This window comes from Gorilla gorilla, chromosome 10 (genome assembly GCF_029281585.2).
Source record: "Gorilla gorilla gorilla isolate KB3781 chromosome 10, NHGRI_mGorGor1-v2.1_pri, whole genome shotgun sequence".
NCBI lineage: Eukaryota > Metazoa > Chordata > Mammalia > Primates > Hominidae > Gorilla > Gorilla gorilla.
The window spans coordinates 71,766,635-71,792,336 of NC_073234.2; the positions used below are offsets into that span (position 1 = coordinate 71,766,635).

At 38.8% G+C, this 25,702-nt stretch overlaps 3 protein-coding genes across 5 annotated transcripts in view; 2 read left to right on the plus strand and 1 right to left on the minus strand.

Annotated features, from left to right (window-relative positions):
* TMTC1 (transmembrane O-mannosyltransferase targeting cadherins 1) overlaps window positions 1–7,338 on the plus strand; it is a 284,520-nt gene extending 277,182 nt beyond the window's left edge. For all 3 annotated transcript variants that reach the window (XM_019039302.4, XM_019039303.4, XM_055359438.2), the window contains one exon: window positions 1,170–7,338. In XM_019039302.4, coding sequence (XP_018894847.3) covers window positions 1,170–1,310 — 141 coding nt within the window. In that variant the 3' untranslated portion in view covers window positions 1,311–7,338. The remainder of the gene's footprint in view (window positions 1–1,169) is intronic.
* A 3,144-nt stretch (window positions 7,339–10,482) lies between these two features.
* The window catches only part of OVCH1 (ovochymase 1), a 75,774-nt gene continuing 60,554 nt past the window's right edge, over window positions 10,483–25,702 (plus strand). Inside the window, 8 exon segments of the mRNA XM_055357880.1 lie at window positions 10,483–10,546; window positions 11,505–11,623; window positions 11,901–11,998; window positions 12,723–12,895; window positions 16,983–17,078; window positions 18,399–18,550; window positions 20,285–20,474; window positions 21,821–21,923. Coding sequence (XP_055213855.1) covers window positions 10,483–10,546; window positions 11,505–11,623; window positions 11,901–11,998; window positions 12,723–12,895; window positions 16,983–17,078; window positions 18,399–18,550; window positions 20,285–20,474; window positions 21,821–21,923 — 995 coding nt within the window.
* Window positions 20,843–25,702, minus strand: part of LOC134756566 (uncharacterized) — a 103,309-nt gene continuing 98,449 nt past the window's right edge. The window contains exon 2 of the mRNA XM_063694092.1: window positions 20,843–21,283. The gene's annotated coding sequence lies outside the window, so the exon portion shown is untranslated. The remainder of the gene's footprint in view (window positions 21,284–25,702) is intronic.

Below are 25,702 nucleotides of genomic sequence, written 5' to 3' on the forward strand. Positions count from 1 at the left end.
TTTCACCAGTATGACCAGTAAATACAGTAAGAAATAGACACTATTGATACAGAGCCTGGATAGTCATTAATAACAGTAATGTTAGTATCATATTGAGCGCTCACTATGTGTCTAAGCTTTTGACAGGTATTTGGAAGATAGGTAAGCACTGGATAAGTATTAGTTGTTTGTTGCTACATGGTGTCTTCACTCTAAGAGATACAATTTTTAATTGTGATGGAAATGTAGAGGGTCACTGGTGTTTATCCACATGGGAGCTATAACTAAGAATAGATGGAACAAATTCATACTTTTTCTAATGGGGGAACTCCAACAATCTTAGCTCTGAGAATTTGCAGAATACAGATCTAAAAGAGGGTGGAACGAATAAGGGAGGTAATACATCCAGAAGCAGAAAAAATGCTGAAAAAAGCTAATAGCTGTGACTGAGTTGCCAGGGACCCCTTCTGGGACCAGGCACACATGGTTGCTAGTTGAAGAATCAAACAAAACAGTTGGAAGCCAACAGAGGGTGGGGACAGTTGTGTTTAGTAGGTCAGGAGTCATATACCATACTGCACTAAAAGTATATAGCTAGTGCATACTGCTGCAAACCTGCAGTAGTAGAAAATTTGACTTCACATTCTTATCAAGTCTTTTCATTGCAAAAAACTTTATTAGGCAAAAGTTACTTTTACGTTTTAAGCTGAAGACTAGAATAACTGCTATCACTAAACAGAGAGAGTGGCTACATAAACTATTTAATCATTCTTCTTGCAGTTTTAAAAACATTTTCTCATCTCTCATTCTCCCATCCCCTCCACCCCATTCCCCTAACATGAATTTTGTGCCATGGTTCCATTTTACAAGGAACAGTACTAGCCCCCTGAGGACACCAGGAAATGATAACCTCACACCCTGCATTAGTAGAATTGAAAATCTGTTTTTCTGCCATTTATCCTTACAGTATAACTCTCCTCTTTCACATTCTGCAACTGATCTAGTGCTTAAAACAAATGGCGTCTTCAAAAGCACCAATAGACAAGGATAAAATTACACATACAGACAGAGTTTCCATATGAGAACATTAATGTAAAACTGGGCAGAGGGTCAGTTTCTTAGTCTCTTCATTCTCTGAGAGAGTTTTGTGATGGATCAGAATGTAATTGCTCCCTCTTTCCCACCCCCAGGGAAAATATGTGTCTGCAAGAGCTTATTATGAGAGAGCCTTACAGCTGGTTCCAGACAGCAAACTGCTGAAGGAAAATCTTGCCAAATTGGATCGCCTAGAAAAACGATTACAAGAAGTTCGAGAAAAGGATCAAACATAGCACCACCGTCTGACCCAACCTCATAGGATAATGTGGTGCCTCTGAAAGGGGAGTGATGGAAGCCTTGCTTTCACATCAGCAGGGGCACAACTAATGAGATTTTCTCTCATTCCGAGTTCAGGGTGACACATTTTGGGACATCTGCTGGTAGCCCAGTGCTGAAGGACTTGCTTTTCCATGAAGAAGATGAAAACAGCAAACAAGGGCAAGCAGGTCTGAGAGGGAAGGAGAATGACATTTACACATTTTAAAGATTTTTGTTTGGTTTAACTCCAGATTTCTCTTGATGTATCTCTGTGCTTTTGAGACCTGGAGATCTAATTCTGTTTAGACATTTTTTGTCCCAGAAATACAGAAGCTTGAAATGCTATGAAGGCAGAGCTTCTATTCTTTATGGGATGAAATATTTCAAAAGAGGATAAATCCTCTGTGGTAAGCCATTTGGAAAATCCTACCAAGAATTGGCTTATTTAATTCTCCAGAACCAGAAATGAGTATCTAATAGCTTTTGTAGAACCTTCCAGAATATGTGGGGAAAAAGGGCTATTGCTAAGTGAGCTTTATCTAATATCCTCCTAAGAGTTTTACTAGTGCTTTTTTGAGGAATTATAGGGAAGCTCCTGGAATTGTATATGGATATCTTTATCCCTAGGGGGAAATCAAGGAGCTGGGCACCCCTAATTCTTTATGGAAGTGTTTAAAACTATTTTAATTTTATTACAAGTATTACTAGAGTAGTGGTTCTACTCTAAGATTTCAAAAGTGCATTTAAAATCATACATGTTCCCACCTGCAAATATATTGTTATTTTGGTGGAGAAAAAAATAGTATATTCTACATAAAAAATTAAAGATATTAACTAAGAGAAATGTCCTACTTTATTATCTTAATGTTCAGACATCATGAGATTTATTATTTTTTTGAAAAATATATTTAACCATTGAGGAACCTTTATGATGTATCACAGAAATCTTCATAGATTCTAACTAGATGGAAAAAGAGCTCTATTTATTTGTGTTCCTAGGCTTAATGAGAATTCTGGGCTTAGAACATCAGCGATTAATACCCAGAATTCTTTGTTTTGAGAATATTATGGAGAATGCTCTAAAAATCTAGGGTAAAGATCTAAATTCAAATTTTAAATATATATTTATATTTAAGAAATAGGAAAGGCAAAGTTGAACTCACAATTTGACATTTATTTTTAGTGTTATTTATTTCATAACTTATAAAATATTTAATATATACATACACACTCTTCTTTTTTCTCTGTACAAAGTGGTTTTAATATCAGCTTTCAAAACTGATCTTATAAAATGTAAATCTAAATTGTAAAATAGTTAAGTGTTAACAGTCCCTCCCAAACTTTGTGTTGATTATTCACTTGCTAAAGAGATGTGAGGAATCAGCCTTCAGTTTTTTGGCAGTAGTGTATTTTGGAAGTGAAGAAATTGGAACACCTGATTCTAATTTGGTCTTCATCATTAAAAACAAAACCAAAACACTCCAGGCAGTACTGTTTATAGTGCTGAGCCAGGTAGCACACAGACATAGTAGCCTAAAGGCTCACATAATTCACATGCTCAGGCCAGGGCAGGGTAAAAAATAGCCTTCTGCTTCTTTCAACCCAGTATCAGGAAGCACTACCCCAGTGTTATTATTTGTTTTGTCAAGGTAAGTCTAAATAAACAAGAAAAACTTCTTCGGAAGGCATGGCGAAGGGAGTATTTTAAATGAAAATGATTACAGAATTTGAATTAGCATGCATCTCTTTGTATGCAACAGTAATCCAAGAATGTATATATTACCACTACGACCATTTGTTTCTAATAGTTTTTTCATGTTATATAACATAAATGTATCCACAACCTTAATTAAGAACTATTCTTCCCCCAAAATCATAGTCCTAGTGTCAAGAAACATACTCCAGTGTTTATTGTAAAATAACAACCACACCCTCAAATTGAAAAAAGTGAATGTCTAGGACTTTATTACAACTTTTCAGAATAATCTGTAATGAAAACTCATGCTTAAAAATTTAATGGAAAAGACTGAGCCCCAAATTTTGAACAGTTATTACACCTTACTTGAAGTGCTAATAGAGGTAGGAGAGTACATTTGTCGGAATAACGGAAATGGTGATTTCAGCCTAAAAGTTTCTGAGGGTAAAGGATCACATGACCTTCAGGAAACTCTCTGCCTCCTGTAGGTGCTTTCCTATCTCCCCCATCCTTCCCTACCCCTTTTCCCTTTTCCTGCCTCTCTTTTTCTCTCACTGTCATTCTGTCTACACACACTGGCATCTTTTGAACACTAAAAGTAAGCACTGTTTTTTAAAAAAGTAATTATTTGTTGGATCAGATACTTTTATCCCAAGTGAATACCTTCACTGAGATGTGGCCAATCCAATAGTTTCACAGTAAAAACAGTGCCTATAAGAAAATAGATCACATACTATTTTTCAACGATATTAAGTGTATTTTGTAACTATTTTCATTTGGTCCTTGTAACATGAAATAATACATGGAACTTACCTTTATAATAAAAATGGAGTGCCCTGGTTCATCATAGAGGTGCATCTAGTTTGCCCTTAATGGAAGTATACTTGCTGTGTGGATTGATAGCACCTTCTTGAAATGGAGGAGCACAGCTGGCCTCATGGATGTGCAATTTTTGCAGTCCCACAGGGCCCTGCATGCAGAAGCACCCCGAGCTCAGTTGAATGTCTGTTTGATTTTTTTCTTATTTATTTTTTTGAGACACAGTTCCACTTTGTCTCACTTTGTCACCCAGGATGGAGTTCAGTGGCACAAACATGGCTCACTGTAGCCTCGACCTCCCTGGCTGAAGGGATCCTCCCACCTCAGCCTCCCAAGTAGCCGAGACTACAGGCATGTGCCAGCATGTCCAGCTAATTTTTGTGTTTTTTGTAGAGACAGGGTTTCACCATGTTACCCAGGCTGGTCTCAAACTCCTGGGCTCAAGCGATCTGCCCACCTTGGCCTCCCAAAGTGCTGGGATTAAAGGCATAAGCCACCATGTCCAGCTGAAATTCTTAATAATTCTTAATAATTTTTGAGCAAGAGGTCCACACTTTCATTTTGCAGTGGGTTCCCAAAGAGGTCCTGGGTAGGAAGGAAAGTGGCTGAGGATAAAACAGGAGTTGCTTTGGCCTGGCTGAACATTTGAACCAATGATCAGAGTTTTGTTTTATAATTGTGTTACTCTGAACAGATTTGCTATTTTTTTCCAGCTACATTTAGAGTTCCTCATGTATATATCACCCCTCTTTTTCCAGTCCATCTAACCTCTCCTTTTTTTTGTGCCTAGAATCAGTTCTCCTTGCCTTCAAAATCCCTGATAAGTGTCCATTTCTTTATGTATCCTTTGATATAGAAGCCACAAGAATGGCTTTAGCAGCTTATTTTAATCTTATGAATTATTCATTCAGGATTTTTTAAATGATTCAGATGCTTTCAATCTGTTAACAGTATTTATAAAACATGTTTCAGTGATACAACATAGGTGAACTAAACCAAAGATGCAAATGCCTTGGAGGAAAAGAAATTGTATTATAGAGAATCAGGAGATATATCCTTTTGGGTTGTTTAATTTGAAGCCTATCACAAAACAAAGAGAATTGTCACACTTTAATTCCAGCCTCCTGCAGTACTTCACAACCCTTAGCATAAGATTCTGAAATTTGTAATAGGTGGTACCTAGTTTGATGCAGGGTTTTGCAGCAGTTGTGTGAATGCCTCTGTGCAACGGCCTTTCAGTCAGACTAAATGAGAAAATCCAAACTGTCCTATCAAAACTGACCCACAATAACTGTACTTTGAGGCGAAACAAAGCAAATGTGGGTTTCGTGTTGTCATTGTAAAACATTCCAGGTTCTCAGATTGAAGAGCTACATTCAGCTGATAGTTGACATCTGTTCCCTCACACATAGTGGCTCTCAACACGGGCTGCACTTTGGAATCACCTGAGGACCTTTCGGAATCTTCAGTTGAATCATCCTGGCTGTCCTGGTGATGCTTCTAACGTGCAGCTAGGCTGGAGAACCGCTACAGGGCTGACACCTGGAATGGGAGCTTGTAACTTTTACAAAATAATAGATGTTTATCATCTTTTGCAATTTTTACTTTTAAATCTATACTAAAATGAGCCAAAGAAGTCTTAACAATGATTTATGGCACAATTGGTTGGTTGAGGCTATCATTGTATGATTACAAATAGGTGGTTATGTCAGGTGGTTTTGCACTTGTGGCAATTGGACTACAATTTGGCCTTAAAATGACACAATTCCTCGTTCTCAGATGGAGAGGAATTGCCTTGAAATTTGCATGTACCAGACTAAGTGCCAGTATATATATGACTGATATTTTCGTGACTCACAGAAGGTGTCCATGGTATAGAGTTTATGCCTACATCTCTATCTTTATTTTGGGCACACATGAGCTTTTGTTAATTATTTCTTTATAGTTGTTAGAATCTGTTTTTGGAAAAAAAAAAACTTTTGCTTTGATTTGTGGTGGATTCACCTTCTTAAAATAATAAATCTAGAGGATATTAGGAATGACATTCAAAACAAATATAGTGAGAGGTGATTTTTTTAAAATTTTTGTTCCTGGTTTCCAAATTATGTTTACTTTGATTTGATTATATGTTGGTATCTCCCAAATATAGGTTAACTTAGCTATTTAAATAGTATCTTTTGACATTTAAAAAGAATAAGTACCTGTCAAATCTTGCACTGAGGTTGCAGTTGAATAAGATAAAAGCTTAGGGTGCCAAAAAATAATATAGAGAAATATTATAAGATTTTATGATTATTCTTGAAGTTTTTGATGCAAAAGGAAAATATGTTGAATAGTTCTTCCAAAAAATATTATTTCCCTCAATATTTTATTTGTAGCCATGTAATTTAAAGAGAACAGAAAATAACTGCAATCAAAAGGATGGTTTAATATCAATCAAAGTGGCACAACGGAATTGATAAGATCTTTATAACAATCAATTGGCTGATATTAAAATATTGATTTTAATTGATCTTTTCAATTAAAATCTTTAGGGCCTGTAACTCATAAAATCAGCATCCACCACAATATATGGTCATTATTGGTTTGTAAGCATAGATCACCATTGACTCCCACCTGGAGAGACATGTCTGTTTCTAAAAATCCAGTAGTTTCTTTGCATTCTCAGTAGTACACGTTGTATATATATATGTAACAAATTTGGTAGTTTTCAGTATGTGTGATGTCCTTTGGGGGTTATTTATCTTGCTGGTCCATAGGAGGGGTACACTACCCCAAGAATCAAGACATCTGAGTTCTAGTTCTAGTTCTAGCTCTGCCACTGAAGAGCCACCTTACCTGGGGCAAGTTAGCCAGTGTCTCTCAGTCATGTTTACCACCCATGAAAGGACTCGTCGGTTTGATGTTTCCATTAAGCTCAATGAGTAACTCTAATAGTTACTCTTGAATCAGGATTGAAAAACACCATGCATCTGATGAGATAATTCATAAATGTTGCCCCTTTTTTAAATGATACAACCCTAAAAGTGACTGAATTGCCCAAGTGCTTGAACATGGCAGAGGTAGTTACTCTTATTCTGCAGTCTGTGCACTTAAAAATTCCTACAGTGATTGTTACTCTACTGGGGAAAAAAGATGAGGTGAAACTTCCTCCCAAGGAATTAAAGTATCTGTAGAAGCCATGGCTTGCTTTTATAATGTGGAAATCATTTGATTTGCTGTAATTCACGCAGATCCCTCCTTTTGTCAGGGGGAAATGATTTGCATCATGTTCTTTTTTCATAATGCTTTTACTTCCTGTTTGGATCAGTTGTATGTAAATGTACATTTTTGTTACTTTGGCTGTGCCCGTTAGAATTTATCTTCCATAAAGTATTCCTCCCATTGAGTCTAATGATGTATACTTTGCCTAGGTCTTTCCAAAATTAAATTTATGTAAATGTCTATTTTATATAAAATATGATTAAAATAAGTATGTCTGGTTTCAATCTCTCAAGTACTTCATGGTTAGTACCTACTGATGTCCATGTCACCAGGAGTGTCTGTTTTAACAATGTTTTAAAAAGGACCATCTTCCTTCCTTCATTGATTCATTTACTCATTTCATTGCATTATTCTGTGTGCTTCCTGTCCGCTCTCTTTCCCTTCCTCCACACAGTGCCAATTCAGTACTCACCCACTCCAGATCCGCTCCCCTATCATGCTTAGATGCTGTCACCTCTCTCTTCACAGAGTAAATAAAAGGTAGAAAGCAGCTATCCCCCAATGCCCTGCACTTCATCTATACATTTACCTGCACCTAATTCTATCCTTTCTTTTCTCCTGTTATCATAATGGAAGAAGAGGACCCTAGGTTCTGCATTTTGCCTCTTATGGAACTTCATTCCATGCCTTAACTTCTCCTTCATCTTTTAACTTCTTCCTTTTGCTGCCTCTTGTCAATTTGTCAGTTCTACTCTATCTTAAAGCACATACACAGGCAATCAACACCAAAACAATTTGAAAAAAAAATCCTCTATTTCATTTTATCTGTAGCTGCTGTCACATCTCCGTCTGCCCTTCACAGCCAAGCTTTTCGAATAGCAGATCACAGTTGTCCTATACTAGTGAAGATGTCCAAATTAAAGACAGATTTGCTGTACATCACAAGTCACCACTTTTTGGGGGTAGTCCAGTCCACTCCTCTCCTTGGTATCCTTTCCTTTTCTGAAGTTATTTTAAACATAAAAAGAGGATTCTTCCATTTGGATGTTTTAATATAACTACAAACTCAATTTATATTGAAACCATTACTTTTTTAGAAAATTTGAGTCTAAAACTAATGGCCTGGCTTTTTTTTGTTTTTTTTTGTTTTGTTTTGTTTTGTTTTTTTGAGATGGAGTCTCACTCTGTCACCCAGGCTGGAGTGCAGTGGTACCAATCTTGGCTCACTGCAACCTCCACCTTCTAGTTCAAGCGATTCTCATGCCTCAGCCTCCCGAGTAGCTGGGATTACAGGCATGTGCCACCACCCCCGGCTATTTTTTTTATTTCTAGTAGAGATGGGGTTTCACCATGTTGGCCGCCAGGCTGGTCTCGAGCTCTTGACCTCAGGTGATCCGCCTGCCTCACCCTCCCAAAGTGCTGGGATTATAGGCGTAAGCCACTGCACCTGGCCTATGGCCTGGCTATTAATGGTGTGTAATTCTTATTGAATGGCTCTTTTTCCACTTAATGGAAAGGCATTATTATGTGAGGCCTGTAAGGGACTAAACCTTTGTATATAAGAATAGGGTCTCAGTTGAAGCTGTGGGTTTTAAACTCTGGAAACAAAGGGAGTTATTCTGTAACAGGAAATGAGACGGTGCCCCACTGCATGGAGATTCCCAGGTTTGAAACAAAGAAACCACAGAATATGCTGCAAAGCTGTGTGCCATGGGTAGAAGAGTGAAAGGGGACAGCACCTGTGAGCCTCACGGAAGGGCTGGCCATGGTTTGACCAGCAACTTGAATATTGCTGGCCTGACCGTTCTTGCACAGCACATGTTCACCTTCTAGTTCTTTCCCTTTTGTTTAGTAAAGGCTTTTTGATGGGTTTCATCTTACCTCTTGCTAAAAAGAAAGAGGGCTTTGGGTCCATGTGGGGGCTCTGAGCTTTTATTGGAGAACGGTGTGGCCCTGGAGCTGGCATGGTGGTTCAAATGGTCACCCCTGTGTGATGACTACAGGGAGGAAAGTGGTGAGGGCCACTGTTCAGGTAGCCACACATCTGGACATTCCCTGGACAGTACTGAAGCCTGGAGGTTCAATGTTTTATTTTCACAGAAGAGCTGCTTACCTTAAGAGCATGCTGGACACCCCCTATCCCCTAGACACCCAGGCATGAAACCAAGGAGTCATCTACTCAAACTGTCATCCGAGGTGTCTTTCCTTGAAATAAATACTCAAAAGAAAATAGTGCTACTCTCAAGAACAGCACAGTCCCATAAAACTATTGGTGATGACAGAATCACTATTTGTGCTGTTCAACATGGTAGCCACTAGCCACAGAGGGTAAATGGACACCTTTTGAAGATGCCACAGCGCCAGGCATCATTCACTTTTTTTAGTCTTTTCTTCAAATGGTGTCCATTTACCCTCTGCTCTCTCCTGCAGTCACAGAGGTCATTGTCCCCAGTAGATTGTCACCTGCTTGTACCTGTGCCTGCATTCTCTCCACCTTGACTGCCTTCCGTTTTCCCATCTACCTGCTCATCTCCCACCTGCCCCCCTTAGTTTATGTACCCTCCTACCTCAAGAAGCTTTTATTTCTATTTTATATGAAAGTAAAATAGAGCACGTGAATGTAAAATCCTCCAGCTGGCGCTGAAGGACTGGTGGCCAGGTTATTTGATATATATAGAATGTCCACTTAGCCTTGCCCTAATTTTCTGACAAAATATAAGACCATTACAAATTCTGGCTTTGTCTTCTAACTTCAGCCTAACTTATTACAAAATAATATTCATGGGAAAAAAGTGATATCTCACCAATAGATTAATTTTAATCATCTTAAATGATGGATCCTACAGCTTTTGGGCCATTCTGCTGAAATGGAGGACAGTACTGCCACCCAGAAAATGATGTCAGCTCAAGCCTGATCTTTCCTATTCACTCTTTGAAAACTCTAGAGGGTCAAGGGCAACAAGCTTCTTAGAAGGGGCAGTATTGTACTAAGCTTCATGACCCTCTGCCTTTCAGAAGTCCTGCGTGTGTTTCGTGTGGGGGACCAGCTTCATTACCCCTGAGCTTGGACCACACTCCCCAGTCTGGGAATTCGCAGGGCTAAGCGTTCCAGGCCACTGATTGGCTTGCTGTGGATCTGCTAGCAGGAACCTCTGCACACGTGTGAGCACCACTGTCGCCCCTCGGGCCACCTCGTGCCAGTCTCTAAGGCTGGGTGGCGGGGCACTGTGACACCAGGGGTGACCAGAGAGCGGCGGCAGCTCACAATGATCAAATGATCGTGAAGAGGGACACCTGTGAACCAAGGCGCCACAGCAGGTGCTGCCCATAGGCACCGCAGGAGGGAATAAAGGGCGAGACCCCCGCCTTCACCACAGTTTTCTCAGCCTGCAGGGAGGGAGGACGTGCGAGGCCGATGCGTGGAGGCTATGGGCGTGCTGGCCAGTGCTGGTTTGTTGCTGTTGCTGGTCATCGGCCACCCCAGAAGCCTAGGTGAGCCTAGGGCCCTGGGCACCAGGACTGCGGAGGAGGCTGAGCGTGCTGGAGAGGGAAGACTTCATTACTCCTTGCCTCAGGAAGTCGGGGTGGTATAGCCACACCTGAGGCATTTGGGAAGAAAGGGTGAGGGGGTGGTGCATGCTCAGATGTCCCCAAAGGAAGGTCTGGGCCAGATTGCCTTTTTGAAATTTTTTGCATTTTAGAGTTCGTTTGTAGGCACACCTGCTAATCATGTGTGTACTAAGGAGCCTCCTCCAAGGAAACCTAACGAAGTAGAAGTAACTTAAAGACAAATATCTCCCTTCCAGAGTAGTATATGTCATTCCTCAGTATCTTTTGTTTTGTTTTGTTTTGTTTGTTTGTTTGAGACAGGGTCTGGCTCTGTCACCCAGGCTGGACTGCAGTGGTGCCATCACGGCTCCCTCAAACTCCAGGGCTCATGTGATCCTCCTGCCTCTGCCTCCTGAGTAGCTGGGACCATAGGCACGTACCACCACACTTGGCTAATTTTTACTTTTTTTTGTAGAGATGGGGTCTTGTCATGTTGCCCATGGTTCTGACCTCCTGGGTTCAAGTGATCAGCCCACCTGGGCCTCCCAAAGTGCTGGGATTACAGGCGGGAGCCACTGCGTGTGGCTCCTGGTATCTTTAACACAACCTAAATTTGCATCTTCCCAGAGTAAGCCCCAAGTCACCTACCAGAGGCAGCGCTTGCTCCTTCCTGCCCAATGGTAACACAGGCTGAAAGGGAGCAGACAGGAGGCAAATTCCGGTCAACCCAGGTGACTGTGGGATATTCTGAAGAAAATATTGAGAGAAGAATGTGATAGTCTGCAGCTAAGTGCTATCAGAATGTCTGTGCCAGGCCAGGAAAATCCAAACGGGAAATGTTGGTAAAGTGAACTCTTACCTAAGGCTCTGTGTGTGCACACACACATGCTCTTCTACACAGGACTGAAGTGTGGAATTCGCATGGTCAACATGAAAAGTAAGGAAACTGCCGTGGGATCTAGATTCTTCTCTAGAATTAGTAGTTGGAGAAATTCAACAGTGACTGGACATCCATGGCAGGTCAGTGCAACAAAGGCATTGATTTCTTAATGAGAAAACAGTGAAATATTTCCTTTGTTTCAAAAGCAAGAATCCACATTGATATGTAGTTTTTCTCCTGACCCCCTCTAGCTCTCTACCAAAAAGTTTACTTCATAGGAACTATCTTACTATCCAATTTATGTCAGTATTTTAAGAATATTATGTCAGATTAGAAAAGTTGATCTCCAGTGTTTCCGATGGAGATACATATGTGGGGAGACATATTAGCTGCATTTGTAACTTTCTTCTTGGGCAGGTCTCCCTAAAATCAGATGAGCACCGCTTCTGTGGAGGAAGCTTGATTCAAGAAGATCGGGTTGTTACAGCAGCACACTGCCTGGACAGCCTCAGTGAGTAAGTTGTGGATTTCCATTACTTGTCAGGCCTTGATTCCTGGCTACGGGACTGGGAGACTTGTTGCTCTAAATAGCAGGTTCATTCTCAGTCCCTTTCTTACTTTTGCCTCCCAGTGCACCCACCCACTGATCTTCCTGATTCCCAGAAATGTGTGTCTGTCCCAAGATTCCCAGTGCTTCCTGTTCTACTGAATTAAACAATCCCAGACATCATCTATAATTTATGGATTTAGTGCTTGGGTAGAGGTGGTGGTTACTTACTGTAATAAAGCATTAACAAGAAATGTTAAATGGATGCTCCAAAGTTTTAATCATCTGGGTTTAAATCATTAGGAGGGAAAAAACTGCAGAAATTACAAATATTTGACCAGATTAAAAGAGGGTACTAATAAGAGAAAAGAAGGAACAGTTCTAGAAAAAAACTTCTGTATCCTGTTACAAATGGCATAGCATGTGTGAACTATGGTTTGTATATCAAAGAAGAAAAGGATGCAATACTTAAATACTTGACTCAGAAAAATGGAAACATGACTGAAAACTACGATTTTTTTCTAGATTAAAAAAAATATGACCATTGGTAATACTCAATAATAAGGAAAACCTTCTTCAAAGACTCGGGGATGCTTAAAGATACATTAATCACTTTTCATTTAATTACATCAAACCAAGAAGACTTGCGTAGGGGAAACAACTACTTATGAAACATTTTTCTTTGGTTTTAGGAAGCAACTGAAGAATATAACTGTGACTTCTGGGGAGTACAGCCTCTTTCAGAAGGATAAGCAAGAACAGAATATTCCTGTCTCAAAAATTATTACCCATCCTGAATACAACAGCCGTGAATATATGAGTCCTGATATTGCACTGCTGTATCTAAAACACAAAGTCAAGTTTGGTGAGTATGGAGAGTTAGAATATTAAAAATGCAGTGGAGGAAAACTGCTAATTATGTACAAGTTAACTTTAATGTCTGTGTGGCTGTCTAGTAATAGAATAGCTAAGCTTAGTTTCTTTTTTAAAATAATTTTGTTCAGTCTATAACCTATTGAGAAAATACTGTATAGGCTACATGTCCCAGCCACAAATTATTTATGCTTAACCTAACAATCAACATTTTTTCCCTTTCATTTATTTCCATTGATACATATTGGAAGTACATATTTTCAGGGTACATGTGATAATTTGATACATTCATATAATCAAATCAGGGTAATTAGGATATCTATTACCTTAAATATTTATCTTTTTGTATATGCTAGGAACACTTGAATTATTTCTCTGATCTATCAAACATCAGGTCTTACCTCTTCTAAGTGTATATTTGTATCCATTAATCAACCCCACTTCATCCTCCCCTCCTCCCTACCCTTCCCTGCCTCTCATAGCCACAGGTTTACTCTCTATCTTCATGAGATTCAGCATTTTAGCTCACACATGAGGGAGAATATGTGATATTTGTTTTTCTGTGTTTGGCTTATTTCACTTAATATCCATGTTCAGTTTCATCTGTGTTGTTACAAATGACAAGATTTCATTCTTTTTGTGGCTGAATAATAGTCTGTTGTGTATATATACTACATTTTCTTCATTCATTCATTGATGAACAACTTAGGTTAAGTCCATATTTTGGCCAACTGGTATTTTAAGGACTCCTGTGTCTTGGCTGGGCTACATTCTAACTACCTACCTATATTCATCTCTAACAAAAAAGCTCGGAACATTTGAAAATATTTTCAGAGACTTCTTTCTGTCATTACTGTGAACAAGATATCCAACACTCTCTCAACGCAGGTAATATAAACATTCTGGGTAAAATACTAAAAGCCCCCTTTTTTAAAAAATGCAAGAAAAGGAAGTGTTAAGTGGCCAAAAACAAAGCACAAGTCCAGAGTAGTTAGCCAGGCCACTGCCCTTAAGGGATCAAATTGATCTTTAAGATCCTAGAGATTGACCTGGCCATGAGAGGAGCTGTAAAGAACCTGGAACTTTCTGAAAGGTGATGCTTTGAAAGATAGGGAGAGGGAGTTGTGTGTGTTATACTACATAAAGTGAGGGAATAAAGACACTTACTTGTCTCAACCTTGGCTCTGGACAGAGGGTTCTCAGAAGAATCTGTAATCATGAGCCAGGCCTCACTCAGGTTTGATGCTGGAATTGACATCACCTGTGTGGCACAAAAACGCCAAGGCAAAATTTTAAAGTGGTTCCAGGTGAGTAATCAGCCTCTGGCAAAAGCAAAATAAATTCTCTGAGAGAATGAAATTTAAATCCCAGGTTTAATATATTCCCATAAAGTTTTAATGAATTCAAACACAGAAACATGCAGAGAAATTTGCCATCAAAGATAGTCTGAAGAATTAACAATCAGAATCAGACCTTCAAAGGTTACAAATTTCAAGATAGAGAATAGAAAATGAGTATATTAAAGTTTAAAGCAGTGAAAGTTACTGAAAATGATTGAACCATAAGAAACTATTAGATGGAAAGGAAATTTGAAAATAAGCCAGTAAAACATGAAAATATAAAAATGTAATTGGAATTAGAAACTCAATAGAATATTTATCTACCAGGTTAGATTAGGTGTATGGAACTAGACAATCTGAAATAATTACCCAGAGAAGACAGTGACGATAAGAGACAGAGAAGATAGAGTGTAGTAAACATCCAATTTGAAGTTTAGAAAGAGTATGGATATTGGTGGAGAGAGACTGTAATTCAAGAGAAAGTGGCTGAGGATTGATCATAATTGATATCCAAATCTTTAGATTTAAAAAGCTTAGTAACTCCAACTATGATACAAAAAATAATTATATATCTAGACATGTGCTGAAAATGTAGCACACTAAAAGAATGGATCCCAAAAGAATCTAGAAGGAAAAAGACACATTACCAAAAACGGAATGTTATTGACTTCTCAACAGCAGTAAGTGAATGTCAGAAGACAGTAGGCGATCAAAATACTGAGAATAACTCGAAGTGTATATAAGAGGAAACTATTGCACCATTTTTTCTTTCCTTTATTTATTAAAAGCCATCTATGCTAGTTATGTCAATTTCGTTTCCTCAATTCTCATAGCTGGGTGTATTAGGTTAAGATGTCTGTTCCACATTTAAGTGGATCAGACTTTCACTCCACTGTTCCATAAATTTGGTCTTGTCACAGTCACTAATGACCTCTATGTTGCTAAATTCAAAGTAACTTCGCAATTCCCATCTTTCTGGGTAAGAGTTTTTAGCAGAATTGCTCATATGTTCTTGGAAATATTTTCTTCACTTGAATTCCGGGAATCCATTAGTTATTCTCCTACCCTACTGTACCCTTTCTTAGTCTTCTTTGATGATTCTTCCTCTTCTCCTTGACTTCATATTGTTGGAGTGCCCCAGGCTCAGCCCTGGACATCTTATTCTCTAGTTGTGCTCATTCTCTTTGTGACCTCATCCAGGATCAATAATTTAAACATCTAAATCTAAAAAACTCTGGATTCATCCTTGATTCTTCTCTTGGACACTGTACATCCAATAAGTCAGAAAATCCTGTTGCTTCTGCTTCACTCACTTCACACTTTTGCCATCTTGTTCCAGGCAATACTACCATCATATCTTGCCTGGGTTAATTTTAATGGTCTCTGAAATTTTCTCAAGCTGCTTCTTCTGTCTTCCTAATGTTTGTTATTAACCCAGTGGCCAGAATAGTACTTTTTAATACGTAAATCAGGTTATGTCACCCTATTCAAACCACTTCAATGGTTCTCCACTACATTTAGATGAAAATCAATGTCATTATTATCTGACATACCCTCTTTTCTAGTCCTATATCTAACCTCTGATTTGTTTATTTTTTTTATGAAACTTACTTAATCTGCTCCAGTCATCCTGGCCTCCCACTGTCCCCTAAACATATATGCATGATCCTGCAGCAAGGATTGTTTCTTCATCAAATGACTTCCACCCAGATAACTACATGATTCCTTTGCTCAGCTTCAAGACTTTGCTCAGATGTCACCTGCTCAATGAGACTTTCCATGACCATCATATTTAAAATGACATCTTCCATGCCATTCTCCCTAATCTCCAGACTTATCTCCTCTGTCCTATTATTTTTCCATAGCATGTATTTACCACTGAACAATGTATTATATTTGCTGTTTGTTTCTTCTCCCCTCACCCAACACACAAACACAAATATATACACTCATGAGGTTCTACCAAGACAGAGATATTTTTCTTTCTGTTCATTCGTTGAGATCTAAAAGAGTGCTTGCCACGTGATAATTTGATCATCTTGTTCTACTGTCTTCTAACATTTGCTTACTGCAGTTGAGAAATCAAGAACATTCCATTTTTGGTAATATGTTTTTTTCCTTCTAGATTTTTTTGAGATCCATTCTTTGATTTTAGTTTGCTACATTTTCAGCAATGTCTAGATATAAAATTATTTTTTGCATCATAGTTGGAGTTACTGGGCTTTTTTCTAAAGATTTGGATATCAATTGCGATCAGTCCTCAGCCACTTTCTCTTGAATTACAGTCTCTTCCCACCATTATCCATATTTTTTCTAAACTTCCCAGGTTCTTTACAGCTCCTCTCATGGCCAGTTAAATTTCTAGGATCTTAAAGATCAATTCAATCTCTCAAAGGCAGTGGCCTGGCTAATTCCTCTGGATTTGTGTTCAATAACTGTCAAGTGAAAAACTACCCTTTCAAAACAAAGCCATAGTCTAAAATGTTAGTAGATTAGGGGGCTCATGGTGGTGTACAGAACAATTGGCCTTATGTTTTTCCTTGTTTTACTTTTTCTGAATTTCTCAAAATTTCTATAAATACAAAACAGTTTTATATGGAGGGGCCAAAACTTAAAATATGTCACCATTACATTTAGGAAGAAAGTGTAGAAGCCATGAAATCAAGAGATTTCACTTTTCCAAATATATTCAACATGGCGTATTTATCCATGAACCTCATGCCTTTGTTGTTTTCTCAGGAAATGCTGTTCAGCCAATCTGTCTTCCTGACAGTGATGATAAAGTTGAACCAGGAATTCTTTGCTTATCCAGTGGATGGGGCAAGATTTCCAAAAGTAAGAGACACCAAAATGACTTAATACTTCTTCCAGCTCTCTGTATGTCCAGGGGAAGCAGAAATAATTTTGTTGACCATGAGTAGGACATTTATCATTTTTTATCACTAATTTCTGACACAACGAAGATTTCTGGTAGTCCTCAGCATTGAAAGGCTTATACTTTTAAAAAGGCTATTCATATCACTCCTGCTGCTGCCAATTTGGTATGGCAGATAAAGGAAGCTGGATAGAGCTGTGATAGATGAAGAGGAATAAGGCAAAAGGATGATCAGGAAATAGCAACAATAGTTAAGCTTCTTTGTCTTTAATATTGTGACTTTTTTGAAAAGTCAGACTCAGAAACAAAAAGTAGAAGGGTGATTACCTGGGATTTGAGAGTGAGAGAAATGGGAAGATGTGTTTCAAAGGGTGTAAATGTGGAATTGTATGACAAGTAAGTTCTGGAAATCCAATATACTGCATGGGAACTATAGTTAATATATTGAATACTTGAAATTTGCCAAGAGAGTAAATGTTAAGTATTCTCACTACAAAAAAGTTATCTCTGTGGGGTGATGTAATGTTAATTAGCATGATTATGGTAATCATTTTGCAATGTTTACATATATTAAAACATCACTTTGTACTCCTTGAATAAATACAATTTTTATTTGTCAACTATACCTCAAAGCTTGACAACAATACATTGTGATTTTTTATCTTATAAAGAATTTTAGGCAGGGCGCAGTGGCTCACGCCTGTAATCTCAGCACTTTGGGAGGCCAAGGCAGGAAGATGGGAGCCCGGCAGTTCCAGACCAGCCTGGATAACATAGGAAGACCTTGTCTCCACAAAAAAAAAAAAAAAAAAAATTAAAAAATTAGCAAATCATGGTGGCATGCCTGTAGTCCCAGCTACTTGGGAAACTGAGGTGGGAGAATCACTTGCTCCCAGGAGGTTGAGGCTACAGTGAGCCTCGATTGTACCATTGCACTCCAGCCTGAGTGACAGAGGGACACCTTGTCTCAAAAAAAATCATTTTTATAAAACATTGCTATGTTGACCAAAGTTTTCCTCTCTTGGGGAAACATTTAAGCATTTGTTTAGAGCAGTCACAATTGTACAATTGCCTATGTTACCTTAAAAATCTGCTGAATTTTTTAAAAATGTCTTCTGACACATATCTGATTTTTAGAAGTGAATATGATTCACACCTAAAAACAATTACTTCTACACGTGGTTAAAAATCTGTTTGAAATAGTTCCAAACTTGTAGACTTTCCATTAATTTGTTTCCATGAGGATATTGTGTACTAACTTATCTGTCCTCTCTCTACAGCATCAGAATATTCAAATGTCCTACAAGAAATGGAACTTCCCATCATGGATGACAGAGCATGTAATACTGTGCTCAAGAGCATGAACCTCCCTCCCCTGGGAAGGACCATGCTGTGTGCTGGCTTCCCTGATGGGGGAATGGACGCCTGCCAGGTACAAAAGTGTAAACCAGCCTAGCTGTTCAGTAACATGTGGGTGAAAGTAGATTCTGCCTTTCCCCAAAAGAAGCTCATGTTTCTTCTATTACTGTGTCAAAATTCTTTTTCCCTTCATCTTTTCCTCTGATTTCCACTGAAAAAGTGTACTTGACTTGAGCAGAAAGAATTATTTCCTGTCTCCATGTCCATTCCTACCCCTACACTTCTTTTATTTCGGTGGGTTGGCAAAAGGGGTTAGTTTCAACGTGTGCAACCTAATGGAATCAAGCAAGATGACCACTTTCACAATCTTATTAGGTCTAGCTATGAATTCTTCATTTCACATATTATTAAGCATTGTGGATTTTTTTTCCTTTGGTGCAGAATATATTTGCACAAAGTTTGACTGAAGATACATAGCTTTAGTCACTGTTGTGTAAGAGATATTGGGAATGACCACAATCTCCCAAGACTGACACAACTTCACAATGAATACCAATCTTCACAAGATATTTAGAGAGGACAAGGAGACCAATTTGTGAAACACATGAGTTCTAAGTTTTAGATAGGTCTTCCAAGTAAATTATCTTTTCTTTTAAGGTGGAGCAGTAAGGAGTCATTATTCTTGGCCAAAAAGCAGCTTGAAAATGTTGAGGGAAGCTCTCTGAAATTATCTGTTGGAAGGATTTTTGAGTTTTTCTTCGAGGCGATGACAGGAGTTTCGGAGGGAGGAGATTGAAACGTACACTTATGCCGCTTTCTAAATTGGAAAACAGATAGGCTAAAGGTGCTTTTTCCTATCTGCATTCATTACAGGCAATCCTTTTTTGGATGAAGCCCTCTACACCTTTTGAGAAGAGTTTAATCTGACACAATGTTGTCTGAAACAGTCTTAAAGCAGCATAGATTCTGGAATGTTATTGAAGATGCAATCCTAAAATCTTGGGTTCTTTATTCTGTAGCATAAGAGCCAATGTGGTCCTTTCCTTTTTTTTTTTTTTTTTTTTTTTTGAGATGGAGTCTTGCTCTGTTGCCCAGACTGGAGTGTACAATGGCGCAATCTTGGCTCATGGCAACCTCTGCCTCCCAGGTTCAAGCAATTCTCCTGCCTCAGCCTCCTGAGTAGTTGGGATTATAGGCATCCACCACCATGCCCAGCTAATTTTTTTGTATTTTTAATAGAGACAGGGTTTCACCATGTTGGTCAGGCTGGTCTCGAACTCGTGACCTCAGGTGATACACCAGCCCCGCCTCCCAAAGTGCTGGGATTACAGGTGTGAACCATGTGCCCTGCCCAGGCTTTCTGTTTTTAAAGCTTTGAGGCCTTGAACTATTTTGAGGGATCTATTCACTGATGCTCCATAGGATTGGAAGATAACCTAGTCTTTCCTAGCAATTCCAGGTGACAAGCTATAGTAGAAACATCTATCTATAACTACCTCCCTTCCAACGATTTTTAGAATGTACATGGTAGTTTAAAAAAAGAAAGAGGAGGAAGAGAAATTGTTAACCTGACAAGATTGCAGCCAATAGGTATAAAGAGATTTTATCTTCATGAAAAGATTTTGCCTTGAAACTAATGATAAGGACACAAGAAAATGGATAAACAAAAAGCTGATGGACGATGACTAGTGGACTTCTTTGCCTCTACTTCTTTTCACTTCGTGATGAGTGTTGATGTTTACAGAAATGATGAAATATTTTACACTGTGGCTATTTTCAAATTTCCTCTTTTTTTGTACCATGAAAGGGGGACTCTGGAGGACCACTGGTTTGTAGAAGAGGTGGTGGAATCTGGATTCTTGCTGGAATAACTTCCTGGGTAGCTGGTTGTGCTGGAGGTTCAGCTCCCATAAGAAACAACCATGTGAAGGCATCACTTGGCATTTTCTCCAAAGTGTCTGAGTTGATGGATTTTATCACTCAAAACCTGTTCACAGGTAGGTGAATTCTTTCTTCCTCATCTCATCCTAACTCAAGGGTAGTTACTCTGCTATGTTGCAATATTATCAGAACTAAGCTTTAGAACAAAGCAAGAATGAGGCTGGTTTTAAATTCTTAGTCCACTGTAGATACTTGTCTCTGAAACCCTGAGTACAGAAATCTGTCAATATAACTTGAACAAACCAAATCCCTGTATAACATTTTCATGAGATGCCTTTTTGCATTTACGAGATTTTATTAATAGACCTTGAGAATAGACTCATCAGGGGATTCTTTCTTCATTTTTTCAGTTCGCATGATTTTTCTCTGTACTACTTAAGAACACCAAAAATAAATCACTCATCTCCCACTTTGCCCGTTCAACCTTGTTAACTTCCTTGGCAACAGTGAAAAAATGAGGGAGGCCTTGGAGAGTTAATTTGGCTCTGTGACACTAAAATCTAGATTAGGAAAATGTGGGCCTGGAGATACTAAACCTGTCATCTGCAGAATGAAAGAAGCCTGAGAGAACACAGCTTTCAGGAACAAGCAGTTGAATGCAGAAACCACACATTTTTTAAAATGACAAGACCCAGAGCCCCAGAACATAGTGCTCTCTCCATCCTCCATCGCTTTCTCATGGCAGTCCAAGGGCAGCCACCTGACTGAGGGCTTTTAGAAGTGGTGCTGTGGATCCTACCACAGGCCAGCACTTCCTCAGACTGCCACAGACTCTCCTTTGGTCTTAGATGTAAAAGGCCTCTTCACTGCTCCACTGCAGGGGAGCAGTTCTCTTCTGGTAGCAATTGTGTTCCATTTTGATCACCTGGAAGGGAAAGTTGACAAGGTTTAAAAGCCCTGAACAAACGTAAATGGTAACAGTGAGATTTTACAAGAGCAATGAAATCAGACATTAATGGTTAATTTCAGTGAAATGAACACCAGAACGTGATAAGTGATTTATTTAAATAATGCTTCCTTAGGATAATCTTCTAAGCTTCTCATCTTCTATTTGCCTATTTTTTCTAGTTCATCTTCCCCTATCTCTTTCCAGAACTGGCTATGCTTTGGAAATAGGGTTAAATTGAGTTTTCTTAACTCTTAAAAATCAGAGAATTGAATATTTCACATCTTATTTTTAAAACCACACTAACCATCAAATCAAGTCAATTCCTGCTTCCACGTAGTCCTTTAGCCTTTTTTAAAAGACATAGTGGGTCACTGACTCTGAGAAAAGATTCCCTCTGCATTGATTTTAGTAGAAGTTATAATTCTTAATATTCTTTTAACGTCACATTGTTAAAAATGTTTTATTTAAATGATTATTATTGGGAAAGGCACTAACTCCTTATACCTTTTACAGGTTTGGATCAGGGCCAACCCCTCTCAAAAGTGGGCCCAAAGTGTATAACAAAGGCCCTGAGTTCTGTCCAAGAAGTGAATGGAAGGCAGAGAGGAGAGGGTATGTGTGGTTCTGATTAGAGAAGGAAGCTGACTTGAAGAAAGTCATCAGAGGAAAGCAAACAGGAGGATTGTACCATATTCACAATCTGAGTTTTATTTAAATTTTTGAATGTCAACTTTAAAAGCCCTGCTCATATTCATACATAGGCTCCAACATTTAAAACCTGACCCTGGCATCTAAAACTTTTGAGTGAATGAGGGAGACTTTCTATGCCATTGCTAAAAGCTGTATCCATTTATTTATTTATTTATTTATTTATTTATTTATTTATTTATTTATTTATTTAATTTTATTTATTTTGAGATGGAGTCTCACTCTGTCACCCAGGCTGGAGTGCAGTGGCAATCAGTCTCTGCTCACTGCAACCTCTGCCTCCTGGGTTCAAGCGATTCTCCTGCCTCAGCCTCCCAAGTAGCTAGGACTACAGGCACCCCCCACCATGCCCAGCTAATTTTTTTTTTTTCTTTTTGAGACAGTCTCATGCTGTGTCCCCCAGGCTGGAGTGCAGTGGCACATTCTTGGCTCACTGCAACCTCCACCTCCCAGGTTAATGCCATTCTCCTGCCTCAGCCTCCCGAGTAGCTGGGACTACAGGCACGTGCCAACACGCCCGGCTAATTTTTTTGCATTTTTAGTAGAGACGGGTTTTCACCGTGTTAGCCAGGATGGTCTCGATCTCCTGACCTCGTAATCCGCCCGCCTCGGCCTCCCAAAGTGCTGGTATTACAGGAGTGAGCCACCGCGCCCGGCAATTTTTGTATTTTTAGTAGAGACAGGATTTCACCATGTTGGCCAGGCTGGTCTCAAACTCCTGACCTCAGATGATCCACCCGCCTCGGCCTCCCAAAGTGCTGGTGCTGGGATTACAGGCATGAACCACTGCACCCAGCTTATTTAACATCTTTTTTTTATTTTTTTCAAAGATTGGGTCTTGTTCTCCACCCAGGCTGGAGTGCAGTGGCATGCACTCTGCCTCCTGGGTTCAAGCAATTCTCCTGCCTCAGTCTCCTGAGTAGGACTACAGGCATGGACCACCACACCTGACTAATGTTGGCCAGGCTTGGTCTCAAACTCCTGACCTCAAGTGATGCAACCACCTCAGCTTCTCAAATTGTACTTTAGCATCTTTATACAAAGGTATTTAACCTTACCCAAGACAGCCTAGAAAGAAATGGGAAAATTGGATAAATGTTAAATCTGAAGAAGTGTTTTAAAAAGTTTTAATTTTGATTCAAATTATGGTGAATTCAGAAATGTTTTTAAAGTCTGTTTGCAAATACAATGTCTAAATCATAGCTTCTAAAAATGTTTGCATTCCCATAAATATCGATGAAATGACTAATATAAATCATACAGCTTCAGGCTGGCCTCTGTATCATTTTGAAATGTTGTCTATGGGTGAGGCAAATGATCGGCTTGTTTCCCATGTTTTTGAAGATTGTAAACCTCAGGGGACAGTGTTATTTGGAGAAAGTGGGAAGATTCGTTACCCCCATTCCAAAGGAGACTACTATTCTCATAATTGGTATGTATCCTACATAGGAATGATTCCTGGGGCTTTTCCTCCCACAAAATGGGGCAGTTTAAAACACTCTACTCCAGCAATTTTTTTTTGAGACAGGGTCTCCCTACGTTGCCCAGGCTGGGCTCGAACTCCTGGGCTCAAGGGATCTTCCCACCCCAGCCTAATAAGTAGTAGGGATTACACGGGCATGCCACCACAACTTGGCTTATTTTGGCATTTTTATCTGGTATCTCCAGTTCTAATATAAAAGTATCTATTTCATCTGATATTTTTTGATTGGTGAATATTTACTCACTCATGTAAATCATCAACCTGAATAGTTATTAAACTAAAGTTTACTTGAACGGATGTATTCAAATACTTAATACTAACAGCGTCTGGTAATGAGATTGCTATGGGATTTAGTGATTAATTCTGTCACATTTATTTCTATGATCATGGTAATATTTTGCTTAGCATCACCTAGAAGATGGAAAATAGTTCATGTCCTATAAGCTTTAGTCTCGTTTTATGAATTTTCTACATACCCTGTCCTCTAAAATATATCTAAATGTAGCTAAAAATATCTTTAAGCTTTAGAAAATCTTTCTGCAAGTATCTCATTTTCTTAAGTGATCTAAATTCATTTTTAAAATCGTACTGAGACTTGAATAGTGCACTGCAAAGATAACAGTTCTACAAGTTTATAATCTGGTAGAAAGAGCTAGACAAAAATAACTATACTACAAGAGGAAATAAGCTTTATAATCCACACCATCCAAGAAAGTGCACACTATAAAAGATAGAGACTAATTCATTTTGGTGTGGTTTTTAAGGTATGTGTGGAGTGGTTAGAAGTGCGGGGAGAGATATAAATGTTATAGTGGAAAAGATGGCATTGAAATGAGGCGTTGAAGGATAGTTACGATTTTATAGCTCATGAGGTCTTTGGTAGCTCTAATACTGAAGATTTCAGCAGATGGAGAGGCAGGAAGAGGTCATTCTGTGCCAAGGGAATTAGGTATAAGCAATGTCAAGGAGGTGGGGAAGATTAGGGTTTTTGGGGTTTTGAGTATCCCACTGTGACTGGACAACAATGTGAATGGGAACTGGGGTAGCAGTGGATGATGAGAATAGAAAGGATGATCGGGACTTAATTGCAGAGGACCTTGAGTTCCATGCAGAGAGATTAGACCTTATGCTACAGCCAATGGGTATGCTAAAACTAAAATGATGGAAAGATTATAACTTTCAAAACTAATGTAAAATGAATATAAATATTTATTTCAAGTACAGATAGAAAAGATGTGGCTTAATTTCAGCTCATAATTTAAAAGGCTTAATGGTCTAAACCGACTTTGTCTCAGGCAAACTTGTGATGATAGAATGCCAATAAAGCTTTTGCCACCTTTGCTTAAGCTATTAGAAGGATATTTAGAACAAGAGTTTAAGAAACTCTTTTATTAGAGTCTCAGGGACCTCTAGGACCTCTAGGGTACAATCTTTAGACAGGGAGATTGATGAGCCAGAATTTGTCTGAAGGAAAATGACCAAGATGGGAAAAATTCAGAGCAATGTTTTGAGAGGTATGGTTATAGGAACCATAATATTTTTTGATCCAAAGAAGACTGAAGAGGAGGAGGGAAGTGTCTTGATTTATCTTAGAGGCTACTAAAGAAACAGAGTTAGACTTGTTCTGAATAATTGCAGAGCTGAAAACTAAGACCACTGGGTAGAAGTTAGAAGGCAGAGTTCAACTCAATATTAAGTCATTTCTTGTTTGAATGATTTCTGAAATTAACTAGCCTGCTTCAGGAAGTAATCAATGCTCCTGATAAGTGGATATTTGAACAAAGTATTTGTATATTGGGTAAGAGACATGCAGATGGCAGCCTACTTACCCTCAAACACAGTGACCCAACTTAGACAATTAAGCATTTCAGAGATCTCTGCAAGAAAAAGTTTCAAGAGAAGAAGGGTTATTTTAGAAGTAAAAATCAGATCAAATGCCATCGCATATGGAAACTCAAACTTCTTGAACTGAGCAGAACTGTAGGATCAGAAGCCACATTCATAGTGGGTTAAGTGACTGTTGAAAATTTAGTATCCCAAATAATCAACAAATTTTTATTGAACCCTTAGGATGTGTAAGACACTGTCTTAGGTGCTAGAGATACAGCAGTGAATGAAACACACAAAAATGTTTGCCTTTGTGGGGCAAGTTAGAAGGTGGAAATGGGATAATTTTTAAAGATTACATATAATAGTAGAAGGTA